This window comes from Danio rerio, chromosome 12 (genome assembly GCF_049306965.1).
Source record: "Danio rerio strain Tuebingen ecotype United States chromosome 12, GRCz12tu, whole genome shotgun sequence".
In the NCBI taxonomy this organism is placed as follows: Eukaryota; Metazoa; Chordata; class Actinopteri; order Cypriniformes; family Danionidae; genus Danio; species Danio rerio.
The window spans coordinates 18,394,704-18,414,715 of record NC_133187.1 but is presented as its reverse complement, the minus strand read 5'-3'; the positions used below and the strand labels follow the sequence as shown (position 1 = coordinate 18,414,715).

The 20,012-nt window shown below is 44.7% G+C and overlaps 2 protein-coding genes across 3 annotated transcripts; one reads left to right on the top strand and one right to left on the bottom strand.

Moving 5' to 3' along the window:
- Positions 1 to 2,951: 2,951 nt before the first annotated feature.
- LOC141376773 (uncharacterized) lies at positions 2,952 to 10,107 on the top strand. 2 transcript variants are annotated; one of them, XM_073918331.1, is made up of 14 exons: positions 2,952 to 3,045; positions 3,183 to 3,515; positions 6,187 to 6,276; positions 6,374 to 6,445; positions 6,586 to 6,674; positions 6,764 to 6,866; positions 7,052 to 7,151; positions 7,219 to 7,271; positions 7,499 to 7,583; positions 7,707 to 8,168; positions 8,331 to 8,388; positions 8,997 to 9,187; positions 9,565 to 9,694; positions 9,790 to 10,107. In XM_073918331.1, exons 2-14 carry the CDS (start codon positions 3,486 to 3,488, stop codon positions 9,953 to 9,955), a joined length of 1,629 nt encoding a protein of 542 aa, XP_073774432.1. In that variant the 5' UTR covers positions 2,952 to 3,045; positions 3,183 to 3,485; the 3' UTR covers positions 9,956 to 10,107. The 2 variants fall into 2 exon arrangements, with proteins under 2 accessions (XP_073774432.1, XP_073774433.1); XM_073918332.1 differs by lacking the exons at positions 6,586 to 6,674; positions 6,764 to 6,866.
- Positions 10,108 to 10,573: 466 nt separating this feature from the next.
- On the bottom strand, positions 10,574 to 18,160 carry LOC141376720 (uncharacterized). Its single transcript, XM_073917936.1, has 5 exons — positions 17,409 to 18,160; positions 16,915 to 17,112; positions 16,692 to 16,793; positions 13,751 to 16,449; positions 10,574 to 10,728 (listed from the first exon to the last, which is right to left on the bottom strand). Exons 4-5 carry the CDS (start codon positions 14,967 to 14,969, stop codon positions 10,712 to 10,714), a joined length of 1,236 nt encoding a protein of 411 aa, XP_073774037.1. The 5' UTR covers positions 14,970 to 16,449; positions 16,692 to 16,793; positions 16,915 to 17,112; positions 17,409 to 18,160; the 3' UTR covers positions 10,574 to 10,711.
- Positions 18,161 to 20,012: the final 1,852 nt, after the last annotated feature.

Below are 20,012 nucleotides of genomic sequence, written 5' to 3'. Positions count from 1 at the left end.
GAACGCACCGGAGGATGCGCTTCTGCGTGAGCATTCTGAACGGCAGCTTGTGCAGGCAGCGGTTCAAAACGCGCAGATCTAGGATTGGCCGTGACCCACCGCTCTTTTTGGGCACGATGAAGTGTGGGCTGTAAAACCCGCTCTTCATCTCGGCTGGAGGGAGCGGCTCGATTGCATCCTTCGCCAGGAGGACAGCAATCTCCTCTCGCAAGACAAGGGCGGACAGGGGGCTGACCCTGGTGAATACACACCCGCGACTTGGGGGGCCGTTTCGCGAACTGAATCGCATAGCCGAGTCTGATTGTGCGTATGAGCCACCGCGAAGAGCTGGCCCGCGCTAACCAGGCAGGCAGAGCTCCCGCTAATGGACTCATCGCTACAATCGCTGACGTACCAGCAGTGGGGCAGCGCGGAGTGGGTGTGCTGATCCGGGAAGCTCGCGGGTCCCACGGAAAAGCTGGAGGTGAGATATTTGCTCTCACTCCGAACCCGAGCTCCGGAGGGGAGGCTCGAGGGGTGGGAGAAAGGAGACCGTCCTCCCAGCGCTCGTGAGCTACTGGCGAAACGCACCGAATCTGCAAGCTAGAAAGCATAGCGTCCCAGACTGGCAGATTTCGGGCTATCACATCTGGGGAAGTGAAAAGTGCCCTTTCATAATGTTTTCATGGCAGTAAAAAGTGCCGTTGTGAAATGGGGCCCCGCCCTCCAGCGGGGAAAGAGCAAGTTCCCTCTTCTCCAGATGGCCTGTCCCAGGGACGCTTCGCGGTCCGTTGCCAGACTTAGCGGCGTTCTGGGCAGGGGGGCTGCCTGCTTCCGAGGTGCCCGACGCACTTGCTTCGCCAGAGGCGGGGGCGGAGCAGCTCTCGTAGGCGGGCGCCTTCGGCGAGGAGCAGGTATGAATGGCACGGCGAGCGGAGCGGGCAACGGACTGCCGATAAGACATCACCCATCAACTGCTCTCTCACCGCCTTGAATTCCTGGGTGAATTCACAGACGGTGTCGCCGAACATGGCTTGGGATATGGGGAAAGTCAAGAAAGTGGACTTTGTCGACTTCGCGCATATCAGCCAGGGGTGGCGCTCCTGGATCACTAATGTGGACATCGTCCTCCCCAACGCACACGCAGCGGACTCAGTAGTCCGAAGAGCTAAGTCGGCGGCGGTGCGAAGCTCGTAAGCCTGGGTTGGACCCACCCATATGCAGCTCGGCCAGCGCCTGCGCTAGGTAGCGCTGGTAGGTGGCTATCGCATGCAAGGCGGAAGCAGCCTGGCCCGCAGCTATGTAAGCTCTAGCTCCGAGGGAGGTAGATAACTTACAGGCTTTGGATGGGAGACGAGGCGGACCCCGCCAAGAAGAGGCGCCGCGCAGATTTACCGCCATCGCGCACTCAACCTGAGGAATCGCCACATACCCCCTGGCTGTTCCACCGTCAAGAGTGGTTAGGGTGGAGGGACACGCAGCACGAGCAGAAAAAAGTGCTTTACAAGACCGCGTGAGCCTACTGTGCACCTCCGGGAAGAAGGGAACGCCCCTCTAGTCGGTCCGGCTGCGGAGCTGGGGGATAAACCATCTCCAACCCACGGCCGAAGCAGCCCGGGAAAGCACGGCTAACATGTCCGTTTCAGGATCCGTAGTGACAGCGCTCACCAGCCCGAAGGGGGCGAGCGGGTCTGGATCATCATCGGACAATGAAAGCCCACCCTCCGATGCCGCGGTGGACGTCTGGTCTCCGGTGTCATCGGGCGTAAGGGCTACCATCTGTTAGACGGATCGCTTCCCCCGCCCGAAGCTTGGATGGAGCGCTTAGAGGAGCGGGAGGTCCGCGGGCCCGTGGGCGACAGATTATCTCTCGCTGAAACCCTCAGATCTGCCCGAGTGCCCGCTGCAGAGTAGGGGACAACTGGGGTGGTTCGCCCTTTTGCAAAGGCTAGCCGCGATCTTTACTGCGCAACAGTCATGGCATCGCAATGACGACATGAACTGCCCGCGAGCAGTGCATTAACATGCTGGACCCCCCAGACATGCAACGCAGTGCTCGTGCCCATCATCCGAGGACAGGAAACCACCGCATCCAGAAACGCACAGTCGGAGCGCCGTCCTGAAAAGGACATGCTGCACGACTGTGTTGCTCTTTCTGTGAAGTTTGCAACTTTATACGCACCGCTCTGGAGGACCGGACCCAAAGAACGCCAGGCAAGGGAGAAACCCAGCTCGACCATCTGCCGCTGCGTGTACACACTCTGGACCGGGAGAATGCTCTCGTTCGCTCAGAATCGCTGGTCACAGCAGGAGGAACCCACATCGACTCGATCAGAAAGTCTCTGAAGCGAAAAGGATGGCGTCTGCTCGCTCCAGGTGTGCTTATATGCTGGGATAATTGGCAATGAAGTACACCTGTGCAAGCTTACGCTGCCAATTCATTGCATTCATTGGCCCGTTCAATACTCTTTCAGACAAGCGGCTTCTGAACCGAATCCTCCCATTTCGTGGATTTCAATCAATCCACTCTATGGCACTGAAGTTCCCCAACCGAAGGGGAACTACGTGCTGCTCTTAGGGCAGGAGTTTAACATAATTCATATCTCTGTAACTAGTGAACTACACGCTGCTCTTAGGGCAGGAGTTTAGTATAATTCATATCTGTAACTAGTGAACTACACGCTGCTCTTAGGGCAGGAGTTTAACATAATTCATATCTGTGTAACTGTAGTGAACTATGCTGCAGAAGTAACATTAAACAGTATAATTACTTAACATACATGTAACATTACTCACATTTTTCAGGCCACTTGGTCAGTATAATAAATTTGCTTAATTTGACTGTTAACAATTTGACTTTATGCAGGATTGTTCATTGTAGCTCATTGTAGAATTGTCACAGGTCTGTTGGTTCAAACATGCTTATAGGAGCAGCCATCAATATAAAGAGCATTGTCATTTTAAGTGAAGGTGACATTGAATGTTTGTACTAACTAATGATATTTTTTGGTGTAGATTTAATTTGGATTGCTGTCTGCCAATCCTGCCTAAGGAGAAAAATGAATGGCAAGCTTGACAATTACTTTTTTGTTAATCTATTTAAATTCCATCCAATGTATATTATGAGTAAAAATGAGTAAATTCAGTACAATAATGTGTTCTTCACACTGATAACATAACATGTTGTCAATGTATCCATACAGTCTTACAGATTATAAAGTCCAGAGGGCTGCATGAAAGCCATGTTAACATTGGAAGAGTTGGACCATATCTGCTTCACATAGAAAACTTTCAGTCCCTTGTAGACCAAAAAAAAAGTTTCTGATGAGTTAAGTTATCTTGTCTTAGCTTTTTTTCCAGGGGTGTATGCAAATAACCTTTAATTTGTTTTATCTGGATATCAAGTTATGTATTTTTTGTTAATGCTACTTTCACTTTTATTTTTGATATCTTAGTGCTTTTAGCTAATTGTTTTTGTCTGTTTGTTATGCCTTCCTTCACAGATCATGGATGCATTATTCCATCTGTTTACCATGGTAATAGATTACTAACTACTTTTAAATGTCTTCTTTCAGTAGCCTACTTTGTGTAACACTTTTTTTGTAACATACCAAAAGGAGTTTTATCATATAATTTGGAAAAAAATATTATAATGTTTTTTTATTAATCTATTTTCTTTTATGCTTAATCCCCTTATTAAACATGGGTCGCCACAGCGGAATGAACCACCAACTTGTACAGTATATGTTTTACACAGCGGATGCCCTTCCAGCCGCAACCTAACTGTAGAGGCTAAGCCTATTGCTTGAAGTCCCTGAGATGTTGTTAGACAGGCACCCAGCTGACGCACACTGTCCTCTGGCTGATGTAGTGTAAATGAAATGAACAGTCTTACTTGTTTCCGAAGATGTTTACGTTTACTGCAGTTGCAAACTCCAATAGTTCACAAATTTCCTTCCAGGTAAGTTTCCGTTCGTAGAAGTCAAACACTGCCACATATCGTGACTTACAAACAAAACAAACCGTCATGCTAAAGCATGAATGAATGTGTGTGGCTCTCTGTGTGAATGCGCGTGAGCGTTTGTTTGTGGGTGTGTGTGTGAAAGTGTGTGTGTTTGAAAGTGTGTGGTCAAAACTGTATGTGCTCCCTTCCGTCTAGCAACACCTGTTACCTGAATGTTCGTTCCCACTTATAAAGCCTGTTTAAAGAGCACCACCTAGTGGAACAATGAGCAAAGTTGCCAAATGTCTCCTACACTAACACTGGGAGACACCCATACACTTACATTCACACATAAAATACAGCCAGGGGTGCATTTCCCAAACAATGTCGTAACTCGTGGCTGAACTATCATAGTTCGATGCATCATTTGGGAAAAGAACCATGTAGTGACTAGTGTTTCCCAAAACACAGTTTCTCTGTCACAGATCCATCGCTTGAACCACGTTAGTTATAACGTAAAACGCCCATAATAATGCTCTAAACTGGGTGGAGTAACTACTTATTTAAAGAAGAACCCATAACTTCTTTGTGAAAATTATATTGTTTTACTCACACACTCATTAAAAATAAAATCCAATATTAGTTTTGGTAAAAACATGCACTCGCTTTCCATATTAATTGAAATAATTGTAAATGGCACATAGGGCTTATGTTTGCTTTACTAATATTATTGAGAAGTTAAACATTACATATTCTATTCTAAAACATAAAATCACATACAAAAGCTAACACTATTCTAATATCATATAAATCATATAAAATGTGGCTAATAATTATAAAATGTAATGTAATATTTATTATTCATTAAAATTTTTTAAAAAATCATACTTTAATAATATTAATGATGATTATTATTAAGTAGGATATTGTTTATTTATTTTTTATTTTTTTTAAAAGTGTACTTTCACAATTTAACACATGTAAGCCACTGCAGAAAGTTCTAACCAGCAGGCCCATGTCATATACAGTACAGATACTTAATAAATAACCCACTATAAGTTAAAATAATTAGCATATGCTTTTTGTTTTCACAAGCTTTGAAGACGTAATATAAATTCCTCTTTTAAATAATAGTCACCAATAGCTTTCGCCATGAGGCTGTGTTCAAAATGACATGTTTTCAAAGTGCACTGCGAAGCGAGCACGATTTTACACATGAAGATCGCTGAAACTGAACTATAAAAATAGTTAGAAATCAAATTACACCTAAGAGAGATGACCTTAATGCTTTTATATTAGAAATGTTCTAAATGAATAGGGCATAGGGGGGATAAGTGGCCATAGAACACAGCCAGGAACTATGTTTTAAACTACAGCTCCAAAGGTGTGGTTGCAAGTACTCAAGTTTCAAGACGCAATTTGCAAATGTTCGTTGGAGCGAGATTTGGAAAACGGCAAATCAACAAGCTATGTTTGTAACGACGGAATTTGCGACCTTAGTTGGCTAACGATGGTTTTGGCAAACACACCCCAGTTTAGCTCCTTTGATTCACCTTGCACATGTCTTTGGACTGTGGGGAAAATAGGTGCACCTGGAGGAAACCCACGCAAACACTGGGAAAACATGCAAATTTCACACTGAAATGCCAACTGACCCAACCGGGGCTTAAATCAGCGACCTACTTGCTTTGAGGCAATTGTGCTACCCACTGCGCCATCTTGACGCTCATGTTTTTAAATATTGCATGGTTGCTCAGTGTTTTGCACTGTCACCTCACAGCAAGAAGATAACTGGTTCAAAGCCCAGCTGGGACAGGTGGCATTTCGGTGTGGAGTTTGCATGTTCTCCCTGTGTAAGCATTAAATTTTCTCTGGTTTTCCCCATAGTTCAAAGACGTGGTATACATGTAGATGAATTGAATAAACTAAATTGACTGATGTGTGTGTGAAGGAGAGAGTGTTTGGGTGTAACATATGCCAGAGTAGTTGGCGGTTCATTCTGTTATGATAAATCAGGGACTAACCCAAAGGAAAGTGAATAAATAAAGAATAAAAAAAGAATAGCCAAGAGTTAGAGGTTCAAGTGTAGATGGAAAATGTCTCTTTAGTGGCAATCAAATGCATAATATAGTATTTTAAAGAGTTGCAAATGTTTTGTCTCTTCAACAAATGGTTAAGTGTAGTCTAAGTGGATGGTTGTCTATAAGTGCACATTTTTATATGCATTTGTTTAAATTATAATTTATATATTTATATTCATTTAGACACAACCAGGTGTTGTGGCAATTAATATTCACACCTTACCTCAGATCTTAGAAGGTGAAGCAAGAGCAAGGAGCCGTTATTTTACCAAGGTATGAAAGTATGAAAGGTAACACAAGTAGTCTCACAATAGTTGTTCATTTGCTCACACTAAACGCATGATATACATAATGTTTCTGTTCTTTTTAGAGGAACATCTTTGAAAATATCAATGAGATTGTTGGTCCCTATTTGGAGGATGGCAATCACTGGACATTTTTTGTAAGTCAGTCTGTTAGAAAACATGTTTGGTATTTACTAATGTGCATATTTTTAACATGTCAAGCGAAGGTTCCCAGAGAAATATGTATGGCAAAAAATGTTAGTTTTTCAAATGATTTTATAAAAAATATTTGTTCTAGCACTGCAGTCTGGTGGATCAAACTATTTTGTACCTCAATTCACTTGGGGAACAGGATGACCAGTACAGTAAATTAGCTGAAAACTGGAGGTACCAAGTTTATAAATACATAAAAAGAAAATAAACTTTGTATTACACATCTAAATTACACATTTAAACCATTTCAAACTATGTTGTAGCACATTTGCTGCATCAAAAGGTTTCCAAGGGCCTTGGAAAATGATCAAGAAGTGCCATGCTCTTCAAAATGACAGTATTTCCTGTGGTGTTTCCACAGCTGTGGTAAAGTTATTTATATTGTAGTGTTATTATTATTAATAATAATAATATTATTAAAATAGTTAAAAAGTTTTAGAATCTTGCCATATTGTAATTACTAATGATCCTGTATTCATATGACATTGTTTTTTATTTGTAATTTTGCTGCTGTAAAATTAAATTTATCATTCTTTTTGAAAAACATTCAGTTTGCTGAAGCCTTTCTAGGAGGTGCAAAGGGGTATCTTGCATGCTCACCTGTACAGCAAGAGAGGGAGCGACTAGGGTTGCTTCTCTTCAGCTCACTTGGTAAGTTCTACACACATGTGTTTTACATATATTGATTGAGTTTCATATTTGCTGTTTTCTGTTTCAGATAGGTCAGGTTTTTGTGGGATCTGTCACAAGACTTTATCTAGGAAGAGCAAGGCAAGTGATTACAATTCAAATTAAGTCAATTGAAACTACACAAAAAAATTAAGAACCATTATATTCTTAACAGATGATTCTCTAGTTTTATTTCTGTAGTGTTTAGAGTTATTAATCCGGGTTGAAACGGCTGATTGATTGGAGACTAAAATAAATACAATTTTAAATTATCCTCAGACACTGGACAATATTGACCTTACAATTTTGTGATGAAATTTATTTTCTAGGAAAAATCTTCAGTTTGTTTAGCAAATATCCATAAAAAGTGCATACCTGACAATCAAGAAGATGCAAAGTGTTATTTTTGCAAAGGTACGTTCTTATGCTTATAAATCCTCTAATATTACATCTTACAATCTGAGATGCTATTAGTTAAGTTTTATAATAGTATGCCAATGTTCATATTGTTTTTAAATATATGCATTCTGTGAGAAGACAGCTCAGGAGAAAGTAACGAAATCCACACTGAAACTAAGGGACAAGACAGCTCAGGAGAAAGTACCGGTAATGGATTTGAGGCACAAGACAGCTCAGGAGAAAGTACCGGTAATGGATTTGAGGCACAAGACAGCTCAGGAAAAAGAAACGGTGATGGATTTGAGGCACAAGGGAGCTCAGATGAAAAAAACAGTGATGTATTTGAGGCACAAGACAATTCAGGAGAAAGAAACGGTGATGGATTTGAGGCACAAGTGAGCTCAGATGAAAGAAACAGTGATGGATTTGAGGCACAAGACAATTCAGGAGAAAGGAAAGGTGATGGATTTGAGGGACAAGGCAATTCAGGAGAAAACAACCAACAACGGAGAAAGAGCAGAACTGAGGGAAAAGACAGTTTAGGAACAAGTAACCAAAATTCCATTGTAATTGAGGGAGAACACAAGCAAGATCATTCAGGTACAATTTTAAGTAGAGATAAGGGCTAGGAAAATGAAGAAAAACATATTATAATGCTCTAAATAGGTCTAAGGACAGTACAACTCATTCATGTCTCATTCAATAAACATAGTAAATCATATTATGTTAACTGTTAATATATGACTTTCCCCAAACTTCCAGTGAGGGGATTCCTGGTAGAAAGTGTCCTAAAAGTTTCAGACTTTCATCAAGCAAAGAGGTAAAAGTAATATTGAATTGGATAATAAAATACTGAAGATTATGTTATACATCATCTTATTCTGTACACAGAATGGTATTAAATAATAAATATATACAGGTTTCCCCCTCTTTCATAAACAGCAGATTTAAAGACTTAAAGCACCAATAATTTTGAATCAAACACCTTTTTTAATCTCCCCAGTATATGTAGCGCCATTAAAGTCCTTTCTGTATTTAACATTTCAGTTACACTTACTATTTACATTGCAATGTCAGATTAATGATGTTGTGTGTTGATGTCATGTTCAAAGAACTTTAGTCAAATTTATTAAATCAATACTGGAAAGATTCAAATGTCATTTCTAAAATGTTGATAAAATATGCATTGTTTGGTTTAAAACAGTTTATAATGTTTTAGTTCTGTTTTTAACAGCAGCACAGTACAATTTTCTAAATAAACCTATAAAATTTAATTTACAAATAAATTCAAGCACTTTCAAAAAACTGCTTTTTGAGTACTTTCCAGGCCTTAAAATTTAAGTACTTTCAAGAAGTGTGGGAACCCTGTCTATATTTTGTATTTGTAAGATATTTGAAGCTTTATAACGCTCATAATTGTTAATTCAGATACCTGGTTACATCAGAAGAGCTACAAAGGAGGTGCTCTCCACCAGAAAGTTACTCTGCAAATACAGTAGTGGCCTATCTAAGGAAAGCCAAAGGACAAAAAAGGAAAATTGCTGAGAGGTTGGCAGAGCTAGATGTGATGCCCTCAACACGAACAAAACTCACTTCGCAGTGCTCCAAACTATGTGAAGGTGTGTAGAAGGGCAGGAGTAGAGTACTTGAAATAAAATTCTAATAACTTTTTATTACTTTGAATCATAGAAATTTTTATTATAATAAAACTATACTAAATGCAAAATTGTTGCAATTGTAATTCCCAGGTGTTGTCCAGAAATGCTTAATTCCCCAACAGCATGTTTTTAAGTGGCTTTAATAAATCATTATCAAAATTATTAATAATGTATTAAATTTTTTTTTTTTTTTGCTGCTTCCACATTATTGGATAGTTGTATGGTTATCCAAGTATAAATAATTTGTTAAATAGGCAGTGAGTGTACCTGCTTAACTTTTACTTTGTTTATATGTTGGAAATTACAAATTAATTTGTTGCATATTTAATACATTTTAGATGAATGCAGTGATCTAGCTGATGATCTAATGTACCTAGCAGCCAAGACCATCCCCCAGAAAAGAGTGGCTCAAGCCTTGCCGGAAGAAGGGAATGTCCATGCAGCCTTGGCCAGAACAGAAGACTGCATGTAATATAATTTACTTCTACACTTGACATTAACTGAATGATTGAGTGATCAGTTGAAGCAGGAATGTAAAGTTTTTTTGTTGTTTTTAATTTCAGGAAGACATTAAAAGCTGTGGAGAATGATTTAGAGGCTCACTGGGAGACATTTAACCTGGCAACACATGGTCTTGGACCTGCTGTTATAAAGGGCACTATTTCATTAATTGACTCATGTCTTAAGGAGAAAATGAAAGCACTGAAAACAAAAAACACAGATGTGTAAGGCTTGCCTCCTGTTTTTTTTTTTTTTTTTTGATGTACACTGTTCAGTAGAATATGGAAAAATAAAGACACTACAGTTTAAAGTTTCAGTTTGATTTGTTTACTTTCCTGAATGCTTGAAACCTTTCTAGTCAATAAAATGTAATACACAAGTAGTAGATTTTGTTAACAATGTTTTTTTGAATGCGTAACATTAATATATATATATATATATATATATATATATATGTGTGTGTGTGTGTGTGTGTGTGTGTGTGTGTGTGTGTGTGTGTATATAATTTTACATAGCAATTAACATTTCAGTAAGACTGTTGCAAGATCACACTTTATTGTTGCGTTTTCCTATTTTTTTATTTACAAATGTAATTCAAAGTAAACATTTGATTTCACTAACAGTATTCCAAAGATGTTACAGAAAGAACAATACAATTAATTAGTGTTAGTATCTGGTAGAAAAATACATGTTTCCATTTTGTTAATTGTACATTTTGAATACAGCCCCTTTATCATATTTATCGATTTGATTATTAGCTCATTGATGCGCCAGCTCACCCATATAACAAAAATGACAAGATATACATAGTGTAGCGAGGCAGAGGGAAAACACAAACACCGTAGATGAAGTTACAAACAATGCCCCGGAGGGTGCTTTTATTTACAAGTGATAAAGGGGTGAATGAGTGCTCTTCTTAGAGGTGCGTGCTCAGGTGCTCCGGGGAGAAGGTGAAGACTGGTGAGAGGGATGGTGTTGGATCGGTCACGAGCTGGATTCGGCTGTGGGAGAGACAGAGAGAGACAAGCGTTAGCGCAGGGAGTCATCTGAAATGAAGCTCACTTCCTTCTGTGTGGGGCTGGCTTATATCTCTCCCTGGCTGATGAGGTCCAGCTGTGAGCGATCCGAGGTTGATGAGAGATCCAGCTGGTGTGGATTTGTGCCCAGGGCGACGTGGTATTACATGGCTCGCTACATTCCCCCCCCCTTAGCGTCGTCCTGGTCCTGGGTGTCCTGCGAAGGAAGAGCAGTGTATTGAGAGGGGGGGTAGAATGTTTCGACAGACCTGCCCATCCTGACCAGAGCCGTGAGAGTCCGTCTGCGTTTCCGTGGGAGGCCCCGGCTCGATGTTGTACGTCGAAGTTGAAATCCTGGAGCGACAGGAACCACCTGGTGACCCGAGCGTTGTTGTTCTTCGCTGTCGCCATCCATTGTAGCGGGGCGTGGTCGGTCACCAGAGTGAATTTCCTGCCAAGGAGATAGTACCTTAGCTCCAGGATTGCCCACTTGATCGCCAGGGCCTCCTTCTCCACCGTTGCGTAGCGGGTCTCTGCGGGGGTCAGCTTCCGACTCACGTACATTATGGGATGTTCTTCATCGCCGTGGACCTGGGAGAGGACCGCGCCCAGGCCCGAGTCGGAAGCATCCGTCTGTAGAATGAAGGGGCAGCCGAAGTCAGGTGCGTGCAGTACCGGTGAGGACGTGAGGGACTTCTTTAGGGCTCGGAACGCATCGTCGGCTTCCTTGGTCCATCTTATCCTCTCCGGCTGCCCCTTTCTGGTCAGGTCTGTCAAAGGGCTGGCTATGGATGAGAAGTTAGGTATGAAACATCTATAGTAGCCCGCTAACCCCAGAAATGCACGTACCTGGGTCTTTGTGGTGGGTTGTGGAGTTTCCTGTAGTGCCTTGACCTTGTTTTGCTGTGGCTGTATGAGACCTCGTCCAATGTGGAACCCGAGGTATCTGGCTTCGGCTAGACCCAGGTGGCATTTCTTGGGATTAGCTGTGAGCCCAGCCCGTCGAAGATCTAAGAGCACCCTCCGTAACCGGGATAGGTGTTCTTCCCATGACTCTGAGTGGACGATGAGGTCGTCCAGGTAGGCTGCTGCATATGGCTGGTGGGGCCTCAGCAGGATGTCCATCATTCTTTGGAATGTGGCTGGGGCCCCGTGGAGCCCGAAGGGAAGAACCCGGTATTGCCAGTGCCCACCGGGTGTGGAGAAGGCGGTTTTCTCCTTGGCGTCTTCACTGAGTGGTAACTGCCAGTAGCCTTTGGTGAGGTCGATGGTGGAGATAAATCGGGCTCCACCCAGCCTATCCAGCAGCTCGTCCACCCGAGGCATGGGGTATCCGTCGAACTTGGAGATCTCATTGAGTTTCCTGAAGTCGTTGCAGAAACGGAGGGTGCCATCGGGTTTGGGGACCATCACTATTGGGCTGGACCACGGGCTACGGGATGGTTCGATGATGCCTAACCTTCTCATCTTCTGGATCTCCTCGTCGATAGCCAGCCTGCGAGCCTCTGGAACTCGATAAGGCCTTTGCCGGACGATGGTGCCAGGAGGAGTGATAATGTTGTGTTGGATGATGGATTCTCCGAGAACACATCCTTGAACTGACCAACCAAGGCTTGCAGCTCCGCATTCTGATTTGGTGAGAGTTGCTCACCAATGTGGACAACGGGAAGAGTTTCTTCAGCGAAGGCGACAAGATGACCTGGAGCTGCAACCCACTTCTTCATAAGATTTATGTGGTAGAGTTGTTCTTCCCGTCTTCGTCCCGGCTGACGGACTCGATAATTTACCGGCCCTACCCTTTCTACCACGGTGTATGGTCCCTTCCAGGATGCGAGGAACTTCGACGTTGTGGTAGGTATGAGTATCATCACCTTGTCCCCTGGGTGGAACTCTCTGGGTTGGGCGGGCCGGTTATACAATCTCTGCTGGGCGCGCTGGGCTTCGGTCAGGTGTTGTTTGACGATGGGCATGATTTTGTCGATGCGTTCTCTCATGTCCCGTACGTGTTCAATCACCGACCGCTGGGGGGCTGGTTCCTGTTCCCAGGCTTGACGAGCCACATCCAATAGGCCTCGGGGTTGGCGGCCAAACAGCAGTTCGAAGGGGGTAAATCCTGTGGAGGCCTGGGGGACTTCCCTGATACCGAATAACACGTACGGGATCATGAGGTCCCAGTCGCGCCCGTCCTCTGCCACCACCCGTCGGAGCATCTGCTTCAGAGTCTTGTTAAAGCGCTCGACAAGGCCGTCCGTCTGTGGATGATATACAGAGGTTTTTAGCTGTTTTACCTTGAGTAGGTGACAGAGGTCTGCCATCAACCGGGACATGAAGGGGGTGCCCTGGTCGGTCAGTATCTCCGTTGGGATTCCCACTCGACTGCATAGCAGAAACAGCTCCTTCGCGATGGCCGATGATGTGGCTTTCCTCAGGGGAATCGCTTCAGGGTATCTGGTGGCATAATCGAGGATAACAAGGATGTGCTCATGTCCCCGGGCCGACTTCGGCAAAGGCCCTACCAAGTCCATACCAATTCGGGTGAAGGGCACATCGATGATGGGTAGTGGTATTAGAGGGCTGGGGGGTGGTCGTTGGGGAGACGTTCTCTGGCAGATGTCACATGCCTGGCAATACCTCTTTACTTCCCCGTCTAGCCCCGGCCAATGGAAACGGTCGCAGATCCTTTTCACCGTGTTGGCCGCTCCCAGATGTCCAGCCATCGGGTGGGTATGTGCCAGTTCTAAGACCGTCTCCCTCTTGGTCCTCGGGACGACCAATAGTGTCTTCTTTTCCCCCCGCCTCTCTGCGACACAGTACAGCAGACCATTTTCCACAATAAAATGTGGGAGGGGGTGAGGGCTGGGAAGTCGCTCATTACCTTCAATGATCCGTACTTGCGGCCAGCAGTGTTTGAGCGTTTCATCTTCCCTCTGTGCTCTGCCAAAATCGCCTCCTGCGGTTATCTGTTGAAACAGATCGAAGTATAAATTAGCAGAAATTGATGACTCACCCCCTCTGTCGCTCTCGGTGGTCATCAGCGCTGGTTTGCGGTCCCGATGAGCCCGTGACTTGTTCTTCTTCTTTGAACGAGCCGATAGAGCGTGGTGGTGAGTGAGAAGTTCATCGAACCCCGGCCAGTCTCTGCCCAGTAGGAGGGGCACAGGAAGATCTGGAACAACCCCGACTTCGATGCGCCAGCTGCCTGGTTTCGCCGCGATGGTCACTCTTCGGGCGGGTACGTGGCGGGTATCACCGTGTACACACGTGATTGGAATAAGACTTTTACTTTCCTGGCGGTATTTCAAAGTCTTCGGGTGAACCAGAGTGATGGCGCTTCCTGTGTCCAAGGTGGCCGTTTGTGTTTTACCCTCTAGCTGGACTTTATGGGTGGGAGCTTCGGGAGGGATATTGCGGTGTACCGCGCACCCTGCTGTCCAGGCCGGGGTCGAGTGCGTCGTCGGCTCGGTGGGCATCGGCTCGTCCATCGGGCTGGGGACCGCTGGTCTGCCGCCTGGTCGCGCTGTGCCCTCCACCGGTCGCCAAGGTGCACTTACCCTCCGGGGTGGCAGAGCCGCTCTCTCCCCATTATCTCGGGCGATGTGAGCTTCCGCCAGCTCGATCGCCTCCACCAGGGTGGCCAGTGACTCAGGATTTCGCATGCTGGTGAGTGTTCGCAAACGTCGGGGTAACGCACGCATCATCTTCTCGATGATCACCTTCTCAGCGACCTGGACCGCCGAGGGATCTCCTCCCAATAACCATAGCCTTCCCAGGCGAGAAAGTTGAGCTGCTTGAGTTCTCACTGGTTGTTTCTCGTCGTAAGACCACTGGGAAAACTGTTGGGCTGCGCTGATTGTGGATAGCCCCATTCTGGCTAATATTTCCTTTTTTAACGCTTTGTAATCTTCATTTTTAGGTGTCTCTAGTGAAAAATATGCTCGTTGCGCTTCTCCTGTGAGAAACGGAGCCAACATTCTCGCCCAGTTTTCTTTTGGCCAGCCTTCTCTCTCGGCAATAACCTCAAAGGTATGTAAATAAGCGTCAATATCATCCAGGTCGCTGAGTTTAGTGAGATGATGATGCGCACTCACTTCGGGAGTCGGATGGTGTCTGGCCGCCTGGCGGAGCTGCTGTTCCAGTCGATCCTGTCTGGCTGTAAGCTGCTCAGAGATGGAATTCTGTTTCCTGGAGATCTCCGCTAGGTGGAGCAGTACCTCTTCCACCGACATGGCGACGGGATGTTGACAGCCGAGTAAGAGGAAGCGTGGGAGAGAGAGAGAGAGCGGATGCCTGTAAGTGATAAACACAGAGAAAAATTCAGCGGTTATTTTCTACTTAATGGTGAGTGTTTCTTCTGAATTTTTCCCTCTGCAATGCCCGCATTCTCCACCAGTTGTAGCGAGGCAGAGGGAAAACACAAACACCGTAGATGAAGTTACAAACAATGCCCCGGAGGGTGCTTTTATTTACAAGTGATAAAGGGGTGAATGAGTGCTCTTCTTAGAGGTGCGTGCTCAGGTGCTCCGGGGAGAAGGTGAAGACTGGTGAGAGGGATGGTGTTGGATCGGTCACGAGCTGGATTCGGCTGTGGGAGAGACAGAGAGAGACAAGCGTTAGCGCAGGGAGTCATCTGAAATGAAGCTCACTTCCTTCTGTGTGGGGCTGGCTTATATCTCTCCCTGGCTGATGAGGTCCAGCTGTGAGCGATCCGAGGTTGATGAGAGATCCAGCTGGTGTGGATTTGTGCCCAGGGCGACGTGGTATTACATGGCTCGCTACAATAGACACACATTAAAAACATGTTAAAGCATTGTAATTTGTTCGATTTCTGCATCACTACAGTGCCATTTTGTGATTTGCCACTATTTGAAGAAGAGCAAAAATATAACTTTAGAGAAATGTGATTGTTTTAATAAGATCAAACATTCCCTACTTACAGAGTGAACCTTGTTTTTTTTCTTTTTGACTATGTAATTAACACTGACTCTATCTTTTGCTTTTTTGACCATTTTTCTATAACCATGGAGAGCAGCAATTTTTCTTTTCCTTGAAACTTTGCTAAACTGGGAAAAAATCAATTTGTGTGCCCTCTGTACTAAATTGTACACTTCCTGAGTCTCTTGAAATTGTGCTGACTGGCTCCACTTGTGAAGATCTGTGAGCATGTCCTGCAGTGTAGCCTTTTTTCTTTCACAGGACTGTAAGCATTGTAAATCAAAAGAATCGCTCTGACAAGATTTGTAAAGAATGCTGTGAACTAATGTACATACACACAGCTCCCCATGACTATTTGCAATGCATGTGCAAAATCTTGTCCCTTTATGACTTACTACTCCTACACTCCCATCAAAGTGACAGACAGTAAGGTTTTCACTGTCTGTGAAGTAGGATTGACTGTCAACAATCTTTCTTGCTGCATCAGTCCTAAGGTCTTGAATCACAAGTCCTTGTTTCTCTGCAATTGTCTTTGAAAAAATTAAGTGTTTGCACATAGATCCTCGTTGGAATCTTTTGCAGTTGCATGTGTGCATCACCAAATCAACAGTGTGAAACTGTGTGCTTGTATCTGGTGGTACCAAACATACTCCATCTTTAGACATATCTATTTTTGTATCCAGGCCTTTTGCAACCACAGACTGAGCAGCAATAATGGTGTCTTCGCTGTTAGATCTGTTGATTCGTCCAGTTTCTGTCAGATCATCCAGGTAACTAAATGATAAAATAAGGTAAAAAGTCAAATGACATTAAAAATCATGTACTTTCTTTTGATCATGAAAACTGACAATAACAGGTACTACAATAAAGATTAGTTTGTTAATTGTAGGTAACTTGTAATTGCCAGAGGTGGTTTATGTTACATACAATCAGAGTACCACAACATAGACATGATTTCTGTACCTGGTAATTACAATTTGGCATATCAACAGTAATATGGTGATCTTAAAATTTACCTGTAATATTTCTGAACATCACCACAAAGCAAGCAAAGAAGCCGATCAATTCTGCTATTCATTTTCCCCTTCAAAAATTGGTACTTCACTGTAAGGAAAAACCTGTACAAAAGATAAAGAACTTACAACATATTTTGTACAATTTTGTCATGATAATCATGTTATATTAATAATATACCATAATGAAATTTTAGAGCATACAATTATCATTGTAATAGTTCACCTCTCTGCCTTATTGTTGGTTTCACTGTTATGATGATAGAATGTCCGACCAAAATTGGACCACAATTCTCCTAAACAAATCCACTGATTCTTGAGGTAAGTTGATACATGTGAACTACCTAATAATGTATTCAGCTCTTTGCATTTTGTCGCTGATACATTGTTAAACTCCTCTTCCAGTTAAAAACCACAAACAAAACTGAAAAAAAAATCACTGTTAAGTTATGGCTACTTACATTTACACATTTAAAGGGATAGTTCACAACACTGCAAGTAATCCAAACTGTTATGGAAACATTTCTTTAAAAAAACAATGTATTAAAAAGCACAATAACATTCAAGGTGTACAGCAACATTAAACAGAAAACAAAAACCTGACCAATCTAAGGAAAATCCACTGTATACAGTTTATATTTTAGGTTTCAATAATGGAGACAGATTTTTACTTCTGAAAAATAATTATGCTATATGATGAGTATTTGAAAAAAATATTACCGTTAAGCACGATTTCATTGATGCCATTGCTTGAATTACAGTATTTCTTTGCTCAACAGGCAAGTTCCCTCCATCTTTTTTAACTATCCATCTATGCACAGCCTACTCAAAAAAAACAAAACATTTAAATTGCCAAACGGTTGTCATGATGAATGTTTTAAAAGATCTGTGATTTAAATCTTTCACATCTTTTTGTAAAATTTTGAATAAAGAAGTTCAGTCATACCTGAAGTACATGAAACCAGCAAAGAAGAACCTTCACTTTTGGAAAAACTTTTTCTAATAGCATTGAGTTCCTTAAGGTCACGGTCAATCATTATTGATCTAAATGATGAGGAAACAAGCGATTTAGTAACAGAAGCATGCAATATGAAGGCTAGTGTTTACAAAATCAGTATTGGTGTAAACGATTTGTTGTCTTCATTACTCAATAGTTGCATTTGTATATAAAACTACACCAAAAGTACACCAGCAAGCGTCTGCTTACTCTGCTTGCAAAATTTACAAGGTTATACGTTTATACGTTGTTACCTTGGAAGAAATCCAGGGTTGTGTATTGCAAGTTTTTCCAAGCAGATGGCTGGTATGTCAGCTGACTCTTGACTGATAATAAAGTAGGCAAATGGTACAGCTCTTCCAATACTGTTTGTCAAAAGAAGCGCATAAAATGCATAACCATATGATGTTATGGCTTTGTAAGTGGCATCCATAAATACCATAGGATGTGGATGTTCCCCTTCGGGGGGAACTCCAGCACTATAAGTGGATTTGACTGTTAAAATCCTTGTATTGGGAGGTTCGGTTCAGAAGCTATTCGTCTGAAAGAGTATTGAACGGGCCAATTAAGAATGAATTGGCAGCGCAAGCCTGCGCAGGTGAGCGGCATAAGCAATCAACTGAGTATATAAGCTCACCTGGCGCCAGCAGACGCTATCCTTTTCGCTTCAGAGCCTTTTCTGATCGAGCTTATGAGGGTTCCTCCTGCTGATCTACAGCCATTTCGAGAGAACGATTGCATCCCGGTCCAGAGCGAGTCCACGCAGCGGCAGATGGTCGAGCTGGGTATCTCCCTTGCCTGGCGTCCCTTTGGGTCCGGTCCTCCAAGAGCGGTGCGTATTGTTGCGAATCCTGAAAGAGCACCACAGTCGTGCAGCACGTCCTTTTCAGGATGGCGCTCCGACTGTGCGTTTCTGGCTGCGGGGGTTTCCTGGCTCCGGATGATGGACACGATCACTGCATTACATGTTTGGGGGTCCAGCATGTTAATGTGGTGCTCGGGGGCGGTTCATGTCGTCACTGCGATGCCATGACCGTTGCGCAGTTGAGATCGCGGTTAGCTTTCGTAAGAGAGCGAGCCACCCCAGTTGCCTCCTGCTCTGCAGCGGGGCAGATCTGAGGGCTTCAGCGAGAGACAATCCTCCGCCCACGGGCTCGCGGACCTCTCGCTCCTCCAAGCGCTCCATCCAAGCTTCGGGTACTGGGAGTGATCCGTTTAATCAGATGGTAGCTATGGCAGATATGCGCGATGTCGACAAAGTTCGCTTTCTTGACGCGCCCATATCCCAGGCTGGCCTGTTCGGCGACACCGTCGGTGAATTCACCCAGGAGTTCAAGGCGGTGAGCGAGCAGTCGGATGCGATGGGCAAAGTCATCTATCGGCGGGGCCGTAAGCCCGCTCCATCCCCGGCCGAGCCATCCACCTCCGCTGCTCCTCGCCGAGGGCGCCCGCCAACGGCCGATGCCCCGCGAGCGCGTCGAGCACGCCGAAAGCCGGTAGCCCCTCCTGCCCAGGGCGCCACTAAGTCCGGTAAACTGACCGCGAAGCGTCCCTGAGACAGGCCATCCGGAGAAGAGGAGACTTGCTCTTTCCACGCTGGAGGGCGAGGCCCAAAATCCAACGGTACTTTTCAGTGCCACCAAAGTTTCGATCAAAGAGCATTTTCTCCCTTCCCCGGATGTGACAGCTCAAGCCCCGCCAGTCTGGGACGCGCTGCCTCTCAGCTCGCAGGGCTTGCATGCTCCGCCAGCGGCTCTCGGGCGCTGGGGGGACGGTCTCCCTTCTCCCAGCTCCCAAGCCCCCTCTCAGGAGTCAGGGTACGGAGCCAGAGCGAAACGCTCTCCTCCAGCTCTTCTGTGGGACCCTCGCGCTCCCCGGATCAGCACACCCGCTCCTCGCTGCCCCTCCGCGGGTACGTCAACGATTGCTGCGATGACGTCATTAGCGAGGGCTCTGCCTGCCTGGTTAGCGCGGGCCAGCCCCTCGCGGTGGCTCATACGCACGATCAGACTCGGCTACGAACTACAGTTCTCCAAACGGCCTCCCAGGTTTACGGGCGTGTATTTCACCAGGGTCAATCCCCTGTCCGCCCCTGTCTTGCGAGAGGAGATTGCTGCCCTCCTGGCGAAGGGTGCAATCGAGTCGGTACCTCCAGCCGAGATGGAGAGCGGGTTTTACAGCCCGTACTTCATCGTACCTAAAAAGAGCGTTGGGTCACGGCCAATCCTAGATCTGCGCGTTTTGAATCGCTGCCTTCACAAGCTGTCGTTCAGAATGCTTACGCAGAGGCGCATCCTCCGATGCGTTCGTCCTCAGGATTGGTTTGC